Source organism: Salmo salar, chromosome ssa17 (assembly GCF_905237065.1).
Source record: "Salmo salar chromosome ssa17, Ssal_v3.1, whole genome shotgun sequence".
Classification (NCBI taxonomy): domain Eukaryota; kingdom Metazoa; phylum Chordata; class Actinopteri; order Salmoniformes; family Salmonidae; genus Salmo; species Salmo salar.
Window position 1 is genome coordinate 63,812,842 of NC_059458.1, and position 18,509 is coordinate 63,831,350.

General features: G+C 52.8%; 1 protein-coding gene across 16 annotated transcripts in view; it reads right to left on the reverse strand.

Annotated features, from left to right (window-relative positions):
• Window positions 1-1,083: 1,083 nt before the first annotated feature.
• Window positions 1,084-18,509, reverse strand: part of LOC106576014 (inactive histone-lysine N-methyltransferase 2E) — a 36,053-nt gene continuing 18,627 nt past the window's right edge. For 6 of the 16 annotated variants that reach the window (XM_045699954.1, XM_045699948.1, XM_045699953.1 and 3 more), the window contains 19 exons: window positions 16,762-16,991; window positions 16,247-16,401; window positions 15,334-15,542; window positions 14,855-15,094; window positions 14,572-14,702; window positions 14,142-14,259; window positions 13,869-13,978; window positions 11,075-11,342; window positions 7,944-8,048; window positions 5,443-5,514; window positions 4,748-4,921; window positions 4,236-4,571; window positions 3,778-4,071; window positions 3,404-3,545; window positions 3,029-3,264; window positions 2,328-2,942; window positions 1,858-2,222; window positions 1,694-1,770; window positions 1,167-1,308 (listed from right to left, as the gene is read on the reverse strand). In XM_045699954.1, the coding sequence (XP_045555910.1) occupies window positions 1,878-2,222; window positions 2,328-2,942; window positions 3,029-3,264; window positions 3,404-3,545; window positions 3,778-4,071; window positions 4,236-4,571; window positions 4,748-4,921; window positions 5,443-5,514; window positions 7,944-8,048; window positions 11,075-11,342; window positions 13,869-13,978; window positions 14,142-14,259; window positions 14,572-14,702; window positions 14,855-15,094; window positions 15,334-15,542; window positions 16,247-16,401; window positions 16,762-16,991 (3,780 nt within the window). In that variant the 3' untranslated portion in view covers window positions 1,167-1,308; window positions 1,694-1,770; window positions 1,858-1,877. The other 10 variants (XM_045699960.1, XM_045699959.1, XM_045699949.1 and 7 more) reach the window with 9 other exon arrangements.

An 18,509-nucleotide genomic window follows, 5' to 3' on the forward strand; every position in this document is an offset into this window, starting at 1 on the left:
ATCTTCATTTCAAACACAAAGTCTCTTAATAAGATTGTTTCACAGTCCTTGTTTTCAGTTTGTCCTTTAAAAAGCACCCCTTTATCCCACGTTCTCCTGTTTTTCCATTGGCCATGTGTTCAGGTACATAGAAAATATTTACAGCTTTTGTTGCTTGTTGTGTTCCGCTGTCTGTCGGTCTGTCGTCAAGCTCCTCTCAGAGTGAGTTCACAGGGGCTGGCAGGGCCAAGCCTGCATGGAGGCGGTCAGTGCCACCCCGTGCCCAGGTACCCAGCGTTGTGAAAGGGGGCGGGGGACGCAGGGGCCCCACGTGTTCCGCTGGGCATCTGAGTGGCGGTGGGCACGGCCAGGGCCGGCTGAGTCTGCTGCTGGGGAGGGGGAGGAGGGGGGGCAGTCCAGTCTGCTGGTGGGGAGGGGGGTAGGTGGAGGGGGGCACAGAGGGGTTAGCTGTGCCGCCGGTGTGCATCAGCGGGGTTGGAAAGCCCCCCAAGTTCTGAAAGTGGTGAGGGGCCTGCACTTGCATGGGGACACCGGTGGAGGAGGCAGGAGGAGGGGGTGGGGGTGGAGGAAGAGGCAGGCCATGGTTGAGTGACAGGAGGGTGCTGGCACTGGGCTGCTGCAGCTGGTGGGTCTGGCCCTGTGGGGAGGGGGCGGAGGGGGAGGGAGGGAGGATTGGGGGGCTGTGGTCAGGAGGAGCTGGTGCTGCTGGACAGGAGGAGGCTGCAGGTTAACGTGCAGCAGGGCTGGGCCGGGCCCAGGGTGTTGTGGTGGGGGAGGGGGAGGAGGAGGGGGAGTGGTAGAGCTCTGGTAGTGCAGGGCGTGGGGAGGAAGAGTCTGCAGGAGGGGCTGGGCTCCAGGGGGGAATGGGGACGTCACGGCAGGCTTGAACCCAGGGAAGGATCCCACGGCGGGGGCTGACTGGCTGGGGAAGTAGGCCGCTGAGGCTGGAGGTGCTGGTGGAGGAGGGGGAGGCGGAGCGGACTGTGGGCTGTACTGGGAGAAGGGGGGCGGCCCTGGTTGAGCCTGTGGCTGGGACTGAGGAGGAGCAAAGAGGAAGGCCCTCTGGCTGCGGTAAGGGGAGCCCTGGGCCTGGGGGTTGGGGGAGTGGAGGAGGGAGGGAGCAGCAGGGTGCAGCTTGGTGGGGGTCAGGTGGGTTGTCTTGGGTACGGCAGGCTTGCTGGGCTGCTGTGGGGCGGCCTGGGAGGGGGTCCGAGGCCGGCTGTCACTCTCCTCCTCCTTCACTGGGCGACTGCCAGGCTGGGACGGGCTGATGGGACCAGGAGAACACGGCTAGGGAGGAGAGAGAGACTGAGCGAGGGAACGGGTAAGTCATGAACAATAACAGCCTACATCAGGGGTAGGCAGCTACATTCAGCCGCGGGAGGATCTTTGTTGGAACGAATGGTCAGGGGGCACACTGCAAACTGACTACAAAAAGAGATTGTATTTGAAAAGAACAATCATGTCATACCTTGATTACATTGAGACACCATCACGTCTCTTATTCTTTGTGGGAATACTTGAGAACAGATTTCCTGAATTAAACACATTTTTTGCAGAATTTTACAGACCAAAAACTAAAATCAAAACTTTGCTGACCCCTGGTCTACACTATAAGCTGTGTGATGGCTGTGTTTGGCAGCAGCATGTACTTCACACTACTGTTTGAGCCAGAAAGCAGAATGTTTCTTACCGTGTGGGTTGGGGTCCTCTGCAGGCTAGGAGATGAACAATCTCTGACTGGGGCCTCACTGCCCTCGGTCTCTCCATCTGTAACAAGCACACATTATTACAATTAAACTACCATCAGTAAAGAAGTTATGTCCAAGTGGTGTGTGTGTGTGTGTGTGTGTGTACCTTTGTCCTTGCTGTGGTCACTAAGCGACAGGGCTCTGTGGTAGCCACGCTCTCTTGCCTGCTCCACCGAGGTGGACGAGGTCCACTGTCCCTCTCCCCCCCTCTCTCTCCCCCTCGACGGGGGGCTCTGTGTCCTCGCTGGGCTGGAGGGTATTTGACTCAGGCGAGGTGGGGGCCACTGCAGCAGGGGCCACTGGGGCTTGGGCCGGAGCAGGAGCCAGGGGTGGGGGCTCTTGGGTGGTCTCCAAGGGCAGAGGGATCATCTCCACCAGGGTAGGTGTTGTAGAGACAGGCGAGCCGCATTCCATTTTGGAGCCACTGCGCCGCGCCTCGCGCTGACGTTTCCTGTACTCCAGCAAAGATACCTGGGAAAACACATGACATCACACGAAAACAGACATACCTTTATCAGTCCAGCAACCGTAACACAGCTTGAATGGGCAGGCTGAATAGAGAATATAGCAACTCACCTTTTTCTTCTGTGGGGGATTCTGTCCTGACCCTCCCTCTCCGGTGCTGTCTCCACTCAATGAACGAGAGAAGGCCAGGGTTCCCCCCTCCTCAGGGCAGGGGTAGAAGAGAGACCCTGCAGCCTCTGTGAAGGGTCCTGCTGCCAAGGGTACTGGTACTGTCACTGCCACAACACCAGCCCCAGCCACAGCCACCGCCTCAGGCCTGAAGGCCAAGATGGGCTCCAGGGTGTGTGAGGGGGTAAGGTCCCTCAGGTTAGAGTTGATGGGGGAGAAGGACAGACCCCCTGGCCCTGACAGACCCACTCTCTCTGGACTCTTCATCCAGGGGGGGAGGAGGGAGGAAGAGGCTGGATCTGTGGAGGAAGAAGGGGCCTCGCTGCTGCCCTCGGCCTCCGTCTCTGGCCCCTCCTCTCCCCCACAGTCCTGGGACTCGGCGGTGGGGGGCTGGGGGCTCAGGGGGGCGCTGGTCTTGGCCTCGTGGGGGGGCAACGCGTCCAGACTGGGAGCCCTGACCGCTACACAGGGGGAGGAGAGCAGCGAAGGTGGCCACTCAGCCTCTTGGGGGCTGGGTCTGCGACTGCCCTCTGGTGAGCTGTCCAGAGAAGACTCGCTCTGTGGACACAGGAACAGGGATATTAACACATCGTTCACTTCCCTCTATGAGTGTGGGTGTTTGTAGGTGAGAGTGTGTGTCTTACTTCCTGCGGGGCACTGAGTGTGTGTGTGGGGGTGCTAGGTAGAGGCTCGGGGCTCGGCTCCTCCGTACGGGTGATGCGGGGTGGCGTGGCCAGCAGCAGGGGTGTACCCGGAATCTCTGATAGGTCGGCCCGGGTTGGCGTGGCGCAGGGAGAGCCGTAAGGGGTGGAGCTCTCTGACATGCAGGCATCCAGCGGACACAGACCCAGGCGCCGCTTCTTCAGAGGAGTGGGCAACTCTATCACACACACACACACAGAGAGAGAGAGAGAGGAAGGGTTACTCACATGCAAAAAACCAGACAAGTCTTGCATACAAGACAACAGACAAGTCTTGCACACTTCTAAGTGATGAGAAACACATTCCTGAGTCCTCACCTGGCAAGGTGCAGCTGCCGTTGTAGGGGAGGGGGCTGTCAGAGTCCCCGTTGATAGGGGGGCTGAGAGGGCCCTCGCTGGGCATGACCAGGGTGGGTGGAGGGGTGGTGGTCTCCTCCTCTAGAGCCTGCTTCAGCCAGCGCTGTGGGAGAAGACAGGGAGGGAGAGGACTTAGACATGTCAACCACAAATACAAATCACATTCACTGATCTCCAAGGCAGCTACATCTTAGAAAACCTAAGTCTCTTAGAAAACCTAACCCCGTCAGCCTGTCCCTCTGCCGGTTAACCCCGTCAGCCTGTCCCTCTGCCCTGCAGCTATACCTGACAGTTAACACTCTCTCCATTCCCCTGTGAGCTGGTGAACAACATACCTTCTTGCAGGAGCCTGAGGTGGGCGGCGTGTCGGGCAGCTCGCGGGAACGCCGGCGTCCGGTGGGCACCCCAGGGGTGGTGGGGCTGCGGTTGGCCAGGAAGGGTGAGGAGAAGCGGACGTAGTGTTTGGGCGTGCTGTAGACATGTGGGCTGGGGCCCATGCCGGGCAGGGCGTTGAGCTGGGTGGCCAGCACCTCCGGGTCGCTGCTGATCCTCAGGGGCCTCTCCGGGACCGGCTCTGGGGTCCGCAATGACCGCTCCTGCTTGTCGACGCACCACTCACTCACTAAGTGCTGTAGAGAAACAAAGAGAGCGAGAGAGCTTAATCACAAGCACACTGCATTTGACTAAAGTATTGAGTAACATTTCACTAGAAGGAATAGAACATTCCTATTAGTCTAAATAGAATAGTGACTAGACGTGTTTAGGGGTGAGCACTGAGCAGTGGCTAGGGTACCTTTTTAGTTTTGGGGTACTTCTGCCCGGAGCGGTTTCTGTCAGGGGCCAGGGAGCCACTGTAAGGGGGGCTGGTGTCGGGGGCATGGGAGGAGAGGGCCTCTGGTTCAGGGTCCCTGGAAGCCTCTACGTCTGGGCTGTCATTGGCCAGGGGGTCCAGGAGTTCCCCGGGCGAGCCAGGAGGTATGTCAGAGCAGGTGCTGATGGTGCGCGCTCGCCGCCGCTGCTGCCCGATGTGGGTGCGGCTCCGCGAGAAGCTCTTCCTCTGCTTGCTGCCTCGCAGCTTGGCCGGCGTGGGCTTGTTGAGACCCGGCTCCTCCTTCACCTCTAGCAGGGGCTGGGAGAGACAGGGTTAGGATAGTACAGTAGCGTAGTTTTGGATGGGTTTATAGTCACCTTCTGCTAACCCTTCAGATTATTGACAACATCCTCTTTTATACTAACGACCTGGTGGAACCAATGTGTCAGAGAGAGTGCAGGCATAAAGAACATGTTGAGTCAACTATCACTTACCGTCATGATACCAGGAGACTGCATGTCGGCCTCGGGGGTGGCAGGGGGCTCCTCCTTGATGCCCCCCTCTGACTTGGTGCCGATCTTCTCCAGGGCCTGCTCCCGCCTCTTCTCCCTCTTCTCCATGCGGGCAAAGGCCTGCAGGATGGCCTCCATCTTCCTCTCTTCACGGGTCTGTAGAGGAGAGGAAGACAGAGCGGTAAGCGTTAGTCCACGTGGCCTAGTCTCCTGCCCCACTGGGCCTAGAGGGGGAGGGACACGTATTGCAACACAGGACAGGCAAGAGGCAGTCTGGCTGGCTAGCTGGCAGAGAAAAAAACAGCGGCGGTGCAGAATGACAGAAAAAGGACCACCATTTCCCCTTCCAGTGGAGGGAAAAAACCAATGGAGATGGAACAAGTAAAAACCCTGTTGATGTGAGACCAAACTAACTGAATCTGGGAGGTGGGAACGTAACATTAGCCCTTACCAAACCATTCAGGGTGTGTGGTTTATAACACCACGGCTGCCCCCACCAGACTAGTTTTACCACCCCCAGCAGCAGAGACACACTGGGGTCTGCCACAGGGCCGGTCAGTGGAGAGCAGATGGAGGTGGGGGGGGGTTAGTATGTTTGTCAGTCAGTGGGGTCCCCTATGAGGTGGAGGGGAAGGCAGGCAGTGGGGTATGTTTGGGGGTTGGTGGGTCAGGTTTACCTCCGGTTTACTCAGTCCCAGACAGCTGGAGGCCCCCACGCCTTGCAGATGGGACTCCTCCGCTGGGCTGGCCTGAATGGTTTACAGAGAGACAGCCTGGTTTAGAAGACAAGAGGCCCGGCCCCCCCCCAATAACACACATAGAACATACACACTCCACCACGGTTCCCCACTCTAGGGGTGTGTCGCCGACCCTCAGGGATCCTCTGAGACAGGTGGGGGTGTGGAGAGGTGACCTGGCCACTACAGGGTTATGAAAGAGGGGAGAGAAGAGGGGCAGACAGGGAGAATGGCTGCCTTATGCCTGTAGACGCGTGTCAAGTCAGGGCTTCTTCACCTTGTCTGCTTACACCAGCATATCCAGTAGGAAGACTTTATTTGGGCTGAATGAATGAACAGTGATTTCAACACAACCCACCACCACTGGAACTCAGCCACATGTTCACCACCTCACCACAGTGTCATAAACCACATACTGAACCCACGACACATGGAAAGAAAACAAAGACAATAGCAACCAACCCAATCACCAACTTTCACCAAGATCGATGACAAGCAACTGCATACCATCTGCAACACCCAAACCAGACCTTAGTGCAACCTTCAACATATTAACTGTGTGTTCCATGCCGTGTCTGTATCTTTAACATGAGTGTGGGAGACATACCATGCCTAACACACAGACATCACCAGTGTTAGGAGCCCATGGGGACAGGGCATTGTTGTGGATGTGTGGTTGAACACCGTACATACACCAGACCAGAGGGCGACGGTTACGCCCGCACGCCAGGGGGCGACGGTTACGCCCGCACGCCAGGGGGCGACGGTTACGCCCGCACGCCAGGGGGCGACGGTTACGCCCGCACGCCAGGGGGCGACGGTTACTCACGCCAGAGGGCGACGGTTACTCACGCCAGAGGGCGACGGTTACTCACGCCAGAGGGCGACGGTTACTCACGCCAGAGGGCGACAGTTACTCACGCCAGAGGGCGACAGTTACTCACGCCAGAGGGCGACAGTTACTCACGCCAGAGGGCGACAGTTACTCACGCCAGAGGGCGACAGTTACTCACGCCAGAGGGCGACGGTTACTCACGCCAGAGGGCGACAGTTACTCACGCCAGAGGGCGACAGTTACTCACGCCAGAGGGCGACAGTTACTCACGCCAGAGGGCGACAGTTACTCACGTCAGAGGGCGACAGACACTCACGTCAGAGGGCGACAGACACTCACGTCAGAGGGCGACAGACACTCACGTCAGAGGGCGACAGACACTCACGTCAGAGGGCGACAGACACTCACGTCAGAGGGCGACAGACACTCACGTCAGAGGGCGACAGACACTCACGTCAGAGGGCGACAGACACTCACGTCAGAGGGCGACAGACACTCACGTCAGAGGGCGACAGACACTCACGTCAGAGGGCGACAGACACTCACGTCAGAGGGCGACAGACACTCACGTCAGAGGGCGACAGACACTCACGTCAGAGGGCGACAGACACTCACGTCAGAGGGCGACAGACACTCACGTCAGAGGGCGACAGACACTCACGTCAGAGGGCGACAGTTACGTCAGAGGGCGACAGTTACGTCAGAGGGCGACAGTTACGTCAGAGGGCGACAGTTACGTCAGAGGGCGACAGTGCATCCAGAAGCTCTTTCTTCCACAGTAGAGGGGAGGGTTCCTCCTCCTGGACCAGCTTGCAGCTTCCCTTGGAGGGAGGCAGGCCATTGGATGTCCCAGACTCAATAAGGCCCTGGCAACAGAGAAGTGTCCCCCCCCCCCCAGGGCTATTTAGCAGAGAGCAAGCCAGTCCATTGGCCAGAACGATGAGTCAGCGCTTTACAGCTTGGGCCTCGTCGTGTGAAAGGGAGCTGACAGCAGGGTAATTTCCAGAGTGTGTGTGTGTGTGTGTGTATATATATGAAAGAGGGAGAGCGTGCCAGAGTGTGTGTGAGCCCAACTCTCTGGGTCACCAGAGCGCTTTAGCAGGGGAGAGGAGAGTAATTGGTCATTTCAAAACAGTTGGCCAATTCTGTACGTGAGGGTCATACTCAGACACACAGGGAGTGTTCCAGTGCTTACGTGTGTTGAGGCTAGGGCTCTTGTTTACTCAGCTAATAAGAGGGGAGGAGGAGGGGGTAGGGGGGGCCTGTGGCTCTGGAGGGCCCGGAATGGTGCAATGTGTGATGGTTTAGCAAATTAACTATTAAATAAATGAGGAAAATATGTATAATGATGACCAAAACACAGAGCCTCAGTGTGAGGGCTCTGCCAGAGGAAGTGAGTGAGCGACAGAGAGCAGGGGGGGGGCGGGCTAGACTACACAGCAACAGGATGAGGCAGAGACAGCAGCAGAAGCGGGGGGGGGGTCGTGGGGAAACCACCACCACACAAACAGTGACCCATACCAGCAAGGATGAGCTTTTTCCTATGGGGGGGGGTTATGGGCTGCACACAGCAGGGCGCGCTGCAGCCCTGGCTCACGGAACTTACCATCTTCCTCTTTCTCTCTGCAATGGTCTCCTCTGACTCCATCTCTACTTCACTGTTAACGGAGTGATCAGGCTGGTCTTCTACACCCTCTAACTCTGTAGGATCCTGTTAGAGGGGGAGAGGCGCTTTATCATGGCACTGACCAACCACAGGCAGTCTGGCTACAGACTACAGGGTCTAGAGTAGTGAGGTGGTAGGTGGGGGGGGAAGGGGGGGTCTGGGGGAGAGTGACAGTTGGGGGCACTGACTGGGGACGTTGTGGTTTTGTCTGTGCACAAACTTGCTCAGAGCTTATATTCGGTCCTAGGCAGTCAGAATAACAGCGAAATGCAATCGTACCCCTTATCAAAGAGGAGCGAGAGACCAGGCTCACTTCTGTAGTGCCTTGTGATATATTGTTTTGAGCCCACTCCCAACAACTACCCAGTCGCCAACAACAACAACAACTACCCAGTCGCCAACAACAACAACAACAACAACTACCCAGTCGCCAACAACAACCACCCAGTCGCCAACAACAACACACCCAGTCGCCAACAACAACAACAACCACCCAGTCGCCAACAACAACAACAACCACCCAGTCGCCAACAACAACAACAACCACCCAGTCGCCAACAACAACAACAACCACCCAGTCGCCAACAACAACAACCACCCAGTCGCCAACAACTACAACCACCCAGTCGCCAACAACTACAACCACCCAGTCGCCAACAACTACAACCACCCAGTCGCCAACAACTACAACTACCCAGTCGCCAACAACTACAACCACCCAGTCGCCAACAACTACAACTACCCAGTCGCCAACAACTACAACCACCCAGTCGCCAACAACTACAACCACCCAGTCGCCAACAACTACAACCACCCAGTCGCCAACAACTACAACTACCCAGTCGCCAACAACTACAACTACCCAGTCGCCAACAACTACAACTACCCAGTCGCCAACAACTACAACTACCCAGTCGCCAACAACTACAACTACCCAGTCGCCAACAACTACAACTACCCAGTCGCCAACAACTACAACTACCCAGTCGCCAACAACTACAACTACCCAGTCGCCAACAACTACAACTACCCAGTCGCCAACAACTACAACTACCCAGTCGCCAACAACTACAACTACCCAGTCGCCAACAACAACTACCCAGTCGCCAACAACAACTACCCAGTCGCCAACAACAACTACCCAGTCGCCAACAACAACTACCCAGTCGCCAACAACAACTACCCAGTCGCCAACAACAACTACCCAGTCGCCAACAACTACCCTGTCATATGTCAAGTTGTGGCTCGTGGTACACGAAGGTCTGTTTGCGCACAATGACAGATGTGGACAGCTTCCCTATTCAGCGTGTTCAGTTCATGGTTTGTGCGTGTTGTTCCGATAGAGATGCCTCGCACTTCATCTCTGACGTCAGAGCCTCTCTTCACCGTTCCTCATTCTAGACCAGGCCTGAGCAACTCCAGTCCTCGGGGGCCTGATTGGTGGCACACTTCTCCCCCATCTTTAGCAAACACACTTGATTTAAACTAATTGCATTCTAAACTGAAGATCACGATTAGTTGATTATTGGAGGCAGGTGTGTTAGCTGGGGGGAAAGTGTGACACCATATCAGTCCCATGAGGACTGGAGTTGCCCAGGCCTGTTCTAGACCATACATCAGTCTAACCAGTCTCCATAAACCATGCTTCTGTGTGCTTCCCTCAGATCAGTCCTTAAAAAGGGAACTAGCAGTCCCTACCACAGAAGCAACATGCTTGCCGATCAGACCTATGGCCTGGGGTTATTAGACAACGCAACAAAATGTTTTGCAATGGAATAGGACAGACATTTCTTACTGGACAGGTTCAGATTGTTCCTCTCAGTTTCATCTAGTGAACACAACGTTGGGGACCACCGTAGAGACAGAGGGCTTTCTCTGTGTGTAACACTGAGTAGAGGGATGCCTAGTGGTGCATTCAGGAGCTACTGCAGCAGGACACAGTGTGACAGCATGTCTCATCTGCCACTAGCGTGACACGGCATGGTGAGAGATGGCTGGGTGTAGGAGTGGGCTTTGGGCCAGGGAGAGGGGGAACCAAGATGGATGATAAAGGAATACAAGTAGTCTACTAATGGATAACACAAATAAAACAGAAACGCAGCAAATATAACAGAAACATTGAAAAACGGCTACACGCATGGACATTGGACGCTAACTAAATGGAAAACAAGCTAAATATGATAACACAATGGTCTTTAAGGGGAAAGCCAACTTATAGACTCCTATGGGGCAATCCATCACAGAGAGAGTGATGGAGAAGTGGGAGTGGGTGAAGGGTATGTGATGGGGACGGGGGCTGTGTGTGATGAGGACGGGGACGGGGGGCTGTGTGTGATGAGGCGGGGGGGGGCTGTGTGTGATGGGGGGGGCTGTGTGTGATACGGGGGCTGCGTGTGATGGGGACCGGGGAGGCGGCTGTGTGTGATGGGGACGGGGGGAGGGGCTGCGTGTGATGAGGACGGGGGGGGGGGGCTGCGTGTGATGGGGACGGGGAGGCGGCTGTGTGTGATGGGGACGGGGGGAGGGGCTGCGTGTGATGAGGACGGGGGGAGGGGCTGCGTGTGATGAGGACGGGGGGAGGGGCTGCGTGTGATGAGGACGGGGGGGCTGCGTGTGATGGGGACCGGGGGCTGCGTGTGATGGGGACGGGGGCGGCTGTGTGTGATGAGGATGGGGGAGGGGCTGCGTGTGATGAGGACGGGGGGGGGGCTGCGTGTGATGAGGACGGGGGGGCTGCGTGTGATGAGGACGGGGGGGGCTGCGTGTGATGAGGACGGGGGGGGCTGCGTGTGATGGTGATGGGGGGAGCGTGCGGTGATGGGGGGGAGCGTGCGGTGGCGGGGGGAGCGTGCGGTGGCGGGGGGAGCGTGCGGTGGCGGGGGGAGCGTGCGGTGATGGGGGACGGGGGGGAGCGTGCGGTGATGGGGGGGAGCGTGCGGTGATGGGGGACGGGGGGGAGCGTGCGGTGACGGGGGAGCGTGCGGTGACGGGGATAGGGGGAGCGTGCGGTGATGGGGATAGGGGGTGCGTGCGATGGATTGAGGTGAGTTGTGTTGCCAGGGAAATCTTACCTGGTTGTTGGAGATGGAGAGGCGGAGGGGTGATAGCTTCCTCTGCTTGCCGTCGGCCCCCAGGCCCTTGGCCCTGCCGTCACAGTCCAGGGTCATGTTCTGATTCTGGCCCAGGTCCAGGTGGTCCCCTCTCTGCATCATGGGCTCCTTGTCCTTGCGGCCCCGCCGGCGGCTGCTGGCCTCTAGGTTCTCGGTGGGCTCCAGGTTGTGCTTCAGCACCGGGCACTCTGGGTTCCCCCTCACACATGCACAGTCCACCTTGTATTTACTACAGAGAGGGGAGAAGAGAGAGTGAGAAGGGGGGAAGACGGAAAGAGAGAGAGGGGTGGAAGGATCGAGGGAGAAAGAGAGAGGGGGACAAAAAAGGTAGGAAGACAACATGGTTGAGGTTGACCAATCTTGTCGTGTGTATATATAAACTCAGCAAAAAAAGAAATGTCCCCTTTTCAGGACCCTGTCTTTCAAAGATAATTCGTAAATATACAAATAACTTCACAGATCTTCATTGTAAAGGGTTTAACTTTTTTGGGATAGGGGGCAGCATTCGGAATTTTGGATGAAAAGCGTGCCCAAAGTAAACTGCCTGCTACTCAGGCCCAGAAGCTAGGATATACATATAATTATTTTGAAATGGCTGTTTTTCCATTGAAAGCCTATCCACCATACAAAGACTTATGACCCAGTTCACGATCCCTATGGCTTCCACTACATGTGGCCAGTCTTTAGGCATTGTTTCAGGCTTTAACTCTGAAAAATTAGGGAGAAACACCACTTTCAATGAGAGGACAGTGGAAATTTCCAGACATGAGTCCAGCGCGTGACCGGGAGCATGCCTTTCGTGTTTTTCCTTTTCTTTTGATGAAGCTATTGTCCGGTTGAAATATGATTGATTATTTATGACAAAAACAACCTGAGGATTGATTATAAACATCGTTTGACATGTTTCTACGAACTTTTATGGTACTTTTTAGATTTTTCGTCTACCTGCTGTGACCGCGCTTTGTTCCAATGGATTACTGAACAAAAAGAGCTAACAAAACTGAGGTTTTTGGATATAAAGAGAGACTTTTTCAAATAAAACAAACATTTATTGGGTAACTGGGAGTCTTGTGAGTGCAACCATATGAAGATCAAAGGTAAGTGATTAATTTTATCGCTATTTCTGACTTTTGTTACTCCTCTACTTGGCTGGTTACTTACTGTTTAATGTTTTGTGTGCTGAGCGCAGTCCTCAGATAATCGCATGTTATGCTTTCGCAGTAAAGTATTTTCGAAATCTGACACGGTGGCTGGATTAAGAACAAGATAAGCTTTATTTTGATGTATTGCACTTGTGATTTTATGAAAGTTAAATATTTATAGTAATTTAATTTGAATTTGGCGCTCTGCAATTTCACCGGATGTTGTCCATAAGAAGTTTTAAACACTGTTTCCCATGCTTGTTCAATGACCCATAAACAATTAATGAACATGCACCTGTGGAACGGTCGTTAAGACACTAACAGCTTACAGACGGTAGGCAATTAAGGTCACAGTTATGTAAACTTAGGACACTAAAGAGGCCTTTCTACTGATTCTGAAAAACACCAAAAGAAAGATGTCCAGGGTCCCTGCTTATCTGCGTGAACGTGCCTTAGGCATGCTGCAAGGAGGCATAAGGACTGCAGATGTGGCAAGGCCAATAAATTGCAATGTCCGTACTGTGAGACGCCTAAGACAGCACTACAGGGAGACAGGATGGACAGCTGATTGTCCTCGCAGTGGGAGACCACGTGTAACAACACCTGCACAGGATCGGTACATCCGAACATCACACCTACGGGACAGGTACAGGATGGCAACAACAACTGCCCGAGTTACACCAGGAACACACAATCCCTCCATCAGTGCTCAAACTGTCCGCAATAGGGTGAGAGAGGCTGGACTGAGGGCTGGTAGGCCTGCTGTAAGGCAGGTCCTCACCAGACATCACCGGCAACAACGTCGCCTATGGGCACAAACCCAGCGTCGCTGGACCAGACAGGACTGTCAAAAAGTGCTCTTCACTGACGAGTGTTACACCGAGGCCTGTACTCTGGAATGGGATCGATTTGGAGGTGGAGGGTCCGTCATGGTCTGGGGCGGTGTGTCACAGCATCATCGGACTGAGCTTGTTGTCATTGCAGGCAATCTCAACGCTGTGCGTAACAGGGAAGACATCCTCCTCCCTCATGTGACACCCTTCCTGCGGGCTCATCCTGACATGACCCTCCAGCATGACAATTCTACCAGCCGTACTGCTCGTTCTGTGCGTGATTTCCTGCAAGACAAGAATATCAGCGAAGAGCCCGGATCTCAATTCCATTGAGCACGTCTGGGACCTGTTGGATCAGAGGGTGAGGGCTAGGGCCATTTCCCCCAGAAATGTCTGGAAACTTGCAGGTGCCTTGGTGGAAGAGTGGGGTAACATCTCACAGCAATAACTGGCAAATCTGGTGTAGTCCATGAGGAGGAGATGCAGTACTTAATGCAGCTGGTGGCCACACCAGATACTGACTGTTACTTTTGATTTTGACCCCCCCTTTGTTCAGGGACACATTATTCAATTTCTGTTAGTCACATGTCTGTGGAACTTGTTCAGTTTATGTCTCAGTTGTTGAATCTTATGTTCATATAAATATTTACACATGTTAAGTTTGCTGAAAATAAACACAGTTGACAGTGAGAGGACGTTTCTTTTTTTGCTGAGATATATATATATATATATTGTGTGTATGTATGTGCGATACTAGGTGATCAATTCCACCCTGCTTACCAGCAGCCATAGTCATAGTCGAAGCCTATGGTGATCTCGGTGCCTTTGCTGATGGACCTCAAAGAGTAAATGTACAAATGGAGCATACCATCCTCTATGACATGTCGCACCTGAGACAGAGACAGACAGAGAGGTGGAGAAAAGGGGAGAGAGAGAGAGAGACACCTCTTGAAACTCATGAGGTTACATTAAGTTGAAGTTAGTGGCTCTGGGGGGTGTGGTCAGGGTTTAGAGCCGTAGATTTTGTATCGTGGTCTGCGATTGGCCACTCACCTCAGAGTTGGGGGTGCAGGAGCGTCGGATGAAGCGGGCCTCGTTGCCAAAGCTGCGGGCGTCCACACACATCTCCAGCCCGTCAAACTTTGAGTAGAACAACACAAAGGGGTATGGCCTGGAGAGAGAGAGAGAGAGAGAGGAATGAAATGCAGTGCTGGGCACAAACATAGTAACAGAATGGGGATGTCCATATGGTGACCAGGGGAAGATAGCCAGGAGCTCAACAGGAGCTGAGAAAGAGAGTGAGGGACTTCACTGCCCACTGCCAAGGAAGGACCACAACAAACACACCCCTTCCTTCTATCGCTTCCTCCCTCTACCTCTCAAATGTCTCAGACAAACGACTATGAAAAGGAGTAGAATTCCACTTTTAAATTTGAGCTGAGGATTCTACTTGAGCTCAGGTTTCCACCAGACGGGACCTCACCTCTTGAAGAAGCATCCGTTGGCCTCAAACTGCTGTCGCAGCATGAACTTGCCCCTGTACTCTATGATGAGGGAGTCTGGAGCCAAGTCCCTCACTGCCTTCAGGATCTTCTTGTTCTTCTGAACCTGGCTCTGGAGAGGGGAGAGACAACAGGACATGAGGAAAGAGGCTGGCTGACACTGATATTTGCAGAGGCAATATGTGTGTACAAACTGTGTGTATGCTGCCTGCTCAGGCAATTTGAGGACAAATGTTTGTAGGTCACTGTGTCGGTTCCAGCTACCTCCACGGGCGGTTTGAAGGTGGCCGTGTGTGTGTTGTAGGCCAGGGTCTTGCCGTCGCCGGCCTCCTTGACGCGGAGCAGGATCTGGACGTCCTCGCTGTACTGGTTGCTGCCGGCATCCTCATAGGCCTCCATCCAAGCCTTCATCTTGTTCTCCCACAGAGACGGGTGCTCCCCGGGCTCCATTTCTGGAGCTCCACCCTTCACTCTGGAGGACTTCCTGGAGCCCTCGCGGAACGCCTGTTAGACAACAGACTCCGGTAAGCAGACAGCATAAAACAACAAGGTTTACCATCCGTTTAAGAGCGTTACAGAGTGCATAACAAATTGACAGATTTCTGTTCAAATAAACATGCCAAAACTTTTTGGGGGGTGAGTTGCTCCACATACAAATACATGTAACGCTCAGAGGTACAGTTGGGGTCAAGATAAGAAACTATTGAGTGTCAATAGGATTGAATGGATGTTTGAACACAGACCTTCTTGGCTCGGGCCGAGGAGGCGACAGGCTCCTTGTCTCCGCTCCTCTTGCGTTTCTTGTCGGCCTGCTTGTTGCCCGCCAGGCGGCCGGTGGTGAGTGTGATGCTGGTGGGCGTGTGCTGAAAGGCCGTGTACAACTCCAGCGGCACCTCGTCCCCACTCTCTGTGGCACTGGTGTCCCCGTCTGCAGAGATACATACCGGTATGCCTTAATAAAGCATTGGTAATAAAGGTTTATTTGGGCATCTTGTACAGAGGGTCCAACCAAAGCAAAGTGTTCCTGGTTCTAACCTATTTAGACAACTTATTTAAAAAAACAAGATTTTCCATAGCAGTCTGCCATTCTAAATGTCTGCAATGTAGTATTACTCAATGTGACCAGCAGGTGTCAGTGTGCAGCCAAATCAGAAATGTGGTCCTGGGGGCCGTGTACATTTTGTTTCTTGCTCTAGCACTACACAGCTAATTCAAATAACCAACTCAGCATCAAGCTTTGATTATTTGAATCAGCTGTGTAGTGCTAGGGTAAAAACCAAGTACAAATTACCTTGACTAACCTGTACCCCAGCACCCCCTGTATATAGCCTCGTTATTGTTATTTTATTGTGTTACTTTTATTACATTTTTTTACTTTATTTCAGTAAATATTTTCTTAACTCTTTCTTGAACTGCATTGTTGGTTAAGGGCTTGTAAGTAAGCATTTCACATTAAGGTCTACCTGTTATATTCGGCGCATGTGACAAATAAAATGTGATTTGATTTGTGGCCTGGGTCTCTCCAGACCCACAGGGGGAAGAGGCTGCAGTAGTGAGCAGAGCAGCCTGACTTACACAGCCTTCATCACACTGCCATCTGATCTGAGAGCTGTTTACTGGAGCGCACTGGGAGGGACTGGAAAAGGTATATCTCACCATCTCTCCACTCACCGGACATGTTCTCCCTCTTCCGGGTCTGCAGCACGATGGCCCGGTCTCTGTCCAGGATGCGCGGCTGACAGCGCTCACACAGGTACGTCTCAGGAATGTGCTGCCTGTCGATCCCCATGCAGTCTATGTGCTGCCACACACTGAGAGAGAAGAGAGAGGAGAGGGCAGAGAGTCAGTAACAGCAGCCATTCACAATGCAACAGGGGATCTAGACAGGGGTCACTAATCCCAAAGAAACGTTGAGATGAGACATGGACACCGTTTGATGGCTAGAATGTTCATAAATCACTGCCAGGACAGTATGGACTCTGGTCTAAATCACTGCCAGGACAGTATGGACTCTGGTCTAAATCACTGCCAGGACAGTATGGACTCTGGTCTAAATCACTGCCAGGACAGTATGGACTCTGGTCTAAATCACTGCCAGGACAGTATGGACTCTGGTCTAAATCACTGTGACCTGTGACCTGATGAAGGAGAGGGTCTATCCCAGTTCCTACCTGCACTTGTCGCAGCAGATCATGTAGCCATCGTCATGGGTGAAGCCACAGATGCAGCGTGTGATGTCGGCCCCGTAGCTGCCGTCCTCCGAGGTGCTGAGTGTGGTGCCCCTGGAAGCCTCGTCCTGCAGACCCCCCGGCACAAACAGCCCCTCGCCTGGCCGGATCAGCATGGAGGGGGGAGGGGAGGCCGGGGGAGTGGGCGGGGGGCGCGCCCCATAGTTGTGGTCCTGGGGAGGAGGACAGAAAGGTGTTTAAGGTGACACATACAAGCCCCAAAATTAAAGAGAGTAGCACACTATATATAAACTCCCAGTAAATCACCAACTTTTCAGCATCACTGTGCCTTCTTCAGGATGACACACACACAACAGGTTTATACCAGAGAAAACGAAGGCGTTCTCTCATTCTCTATGGTTTATAGTATATGTTAAACATTGAAATTCTGATTCAACAACTGCAAACGGCCACTTATTTCCAATATGAATTGTTCAATTGACTTGAATTGGAATTTCCTTTTCGTTATTCACTAAGCTAAGACTGCATTGTGATTGACCCTAACCCATATCCACAGTCTCCTCTCCCAAGTGAATGAACTAGCCTGGAGGAAGCTAGCTACCCTTACTGATGATTAACCAGGAGGGAGAGAGTTCAGGTATATTAGGTCTGGTAGCGAGTGAGACAGAAAGATAACCAGAGAGAAGTATGCTGTACAGCCAGTACTGTAGTCTTGTAGCACTGTATTATAGTGTACGGTAGTGTCAGTGTATTGCATTATAGTGTACGGTAGTGTCAGTGTATTGTAGTGTACAATAGTGTCAGTGTCCTTTATTATAGCATACGGTAGTGTCAGTGTACTGTATTAGTGTACAGTAGTGTCAGTGTATTGTATTGTAGTGTACGGTAGTGTCAGTGTATTGTATTATAGTGTACGGTAGTGTCAGTGTATTGTATTATAGTGTACGGTAGTGTCAGTGTCCTGTATTATAGTGTAGTGTACAGTAGTGTCAGTGTCCTGTATTATAGTGTAGTGTACAGTAGTGTCAGTGTCCTGTATTATAGTGTATCGTACAGTAGTGTCAGTGTCCTGTATTATAGTGTATCGTACAGTAGTGTCAGTGTCCTGTATTATAGTGTATCGTACAGTAGTGTCAGTGTCCTGTATTATAGTGTATCGTACAGTAGTGTCAGTGTCCTGTATTATAGTGTATCGTAGTGTCAGTGTCCTTTATTATAGCATACGGTAGTGTATTATAGTGTATGGTAGTGTCAGTGTACTGTATTGGTGTACAGTAGTGCCAGTGTATTGTATTATAGTGTAGTGTACAGTAGTGTCAGTGTCCTGTATTATAGTGCACGGTAGTATACTATATTATAGTGTATGGTAGTGCATTATAGTGCAGTGTACGGTAGTGTCATTGTTTTAGTGTACGGTAGTGTCTGTCTACTGTATTATAGTGTACAGTAGTGTCAGTGTATTATAGTGCATTATAGTGTACGGTAGTGTCCGTGTACTGTATTATAGTGTATGGCAGTGTACTGTATTAGTGTGCAGTAGTGTCAGTGTATTGTATTATAGCGTACGGTAGTGTATTGTAGTGTACAGTAAAGTCAGTGTTTTGTATTATTGTGCATTACAGTGTACGGTAGTGTCAGTGTACTGTATTCCACTGTACGGTAGTGTACTGTATTATAGTGTACTGTATTATAGTGTACGGTAGCATCTGTACTGTATTATAGTGTACGGT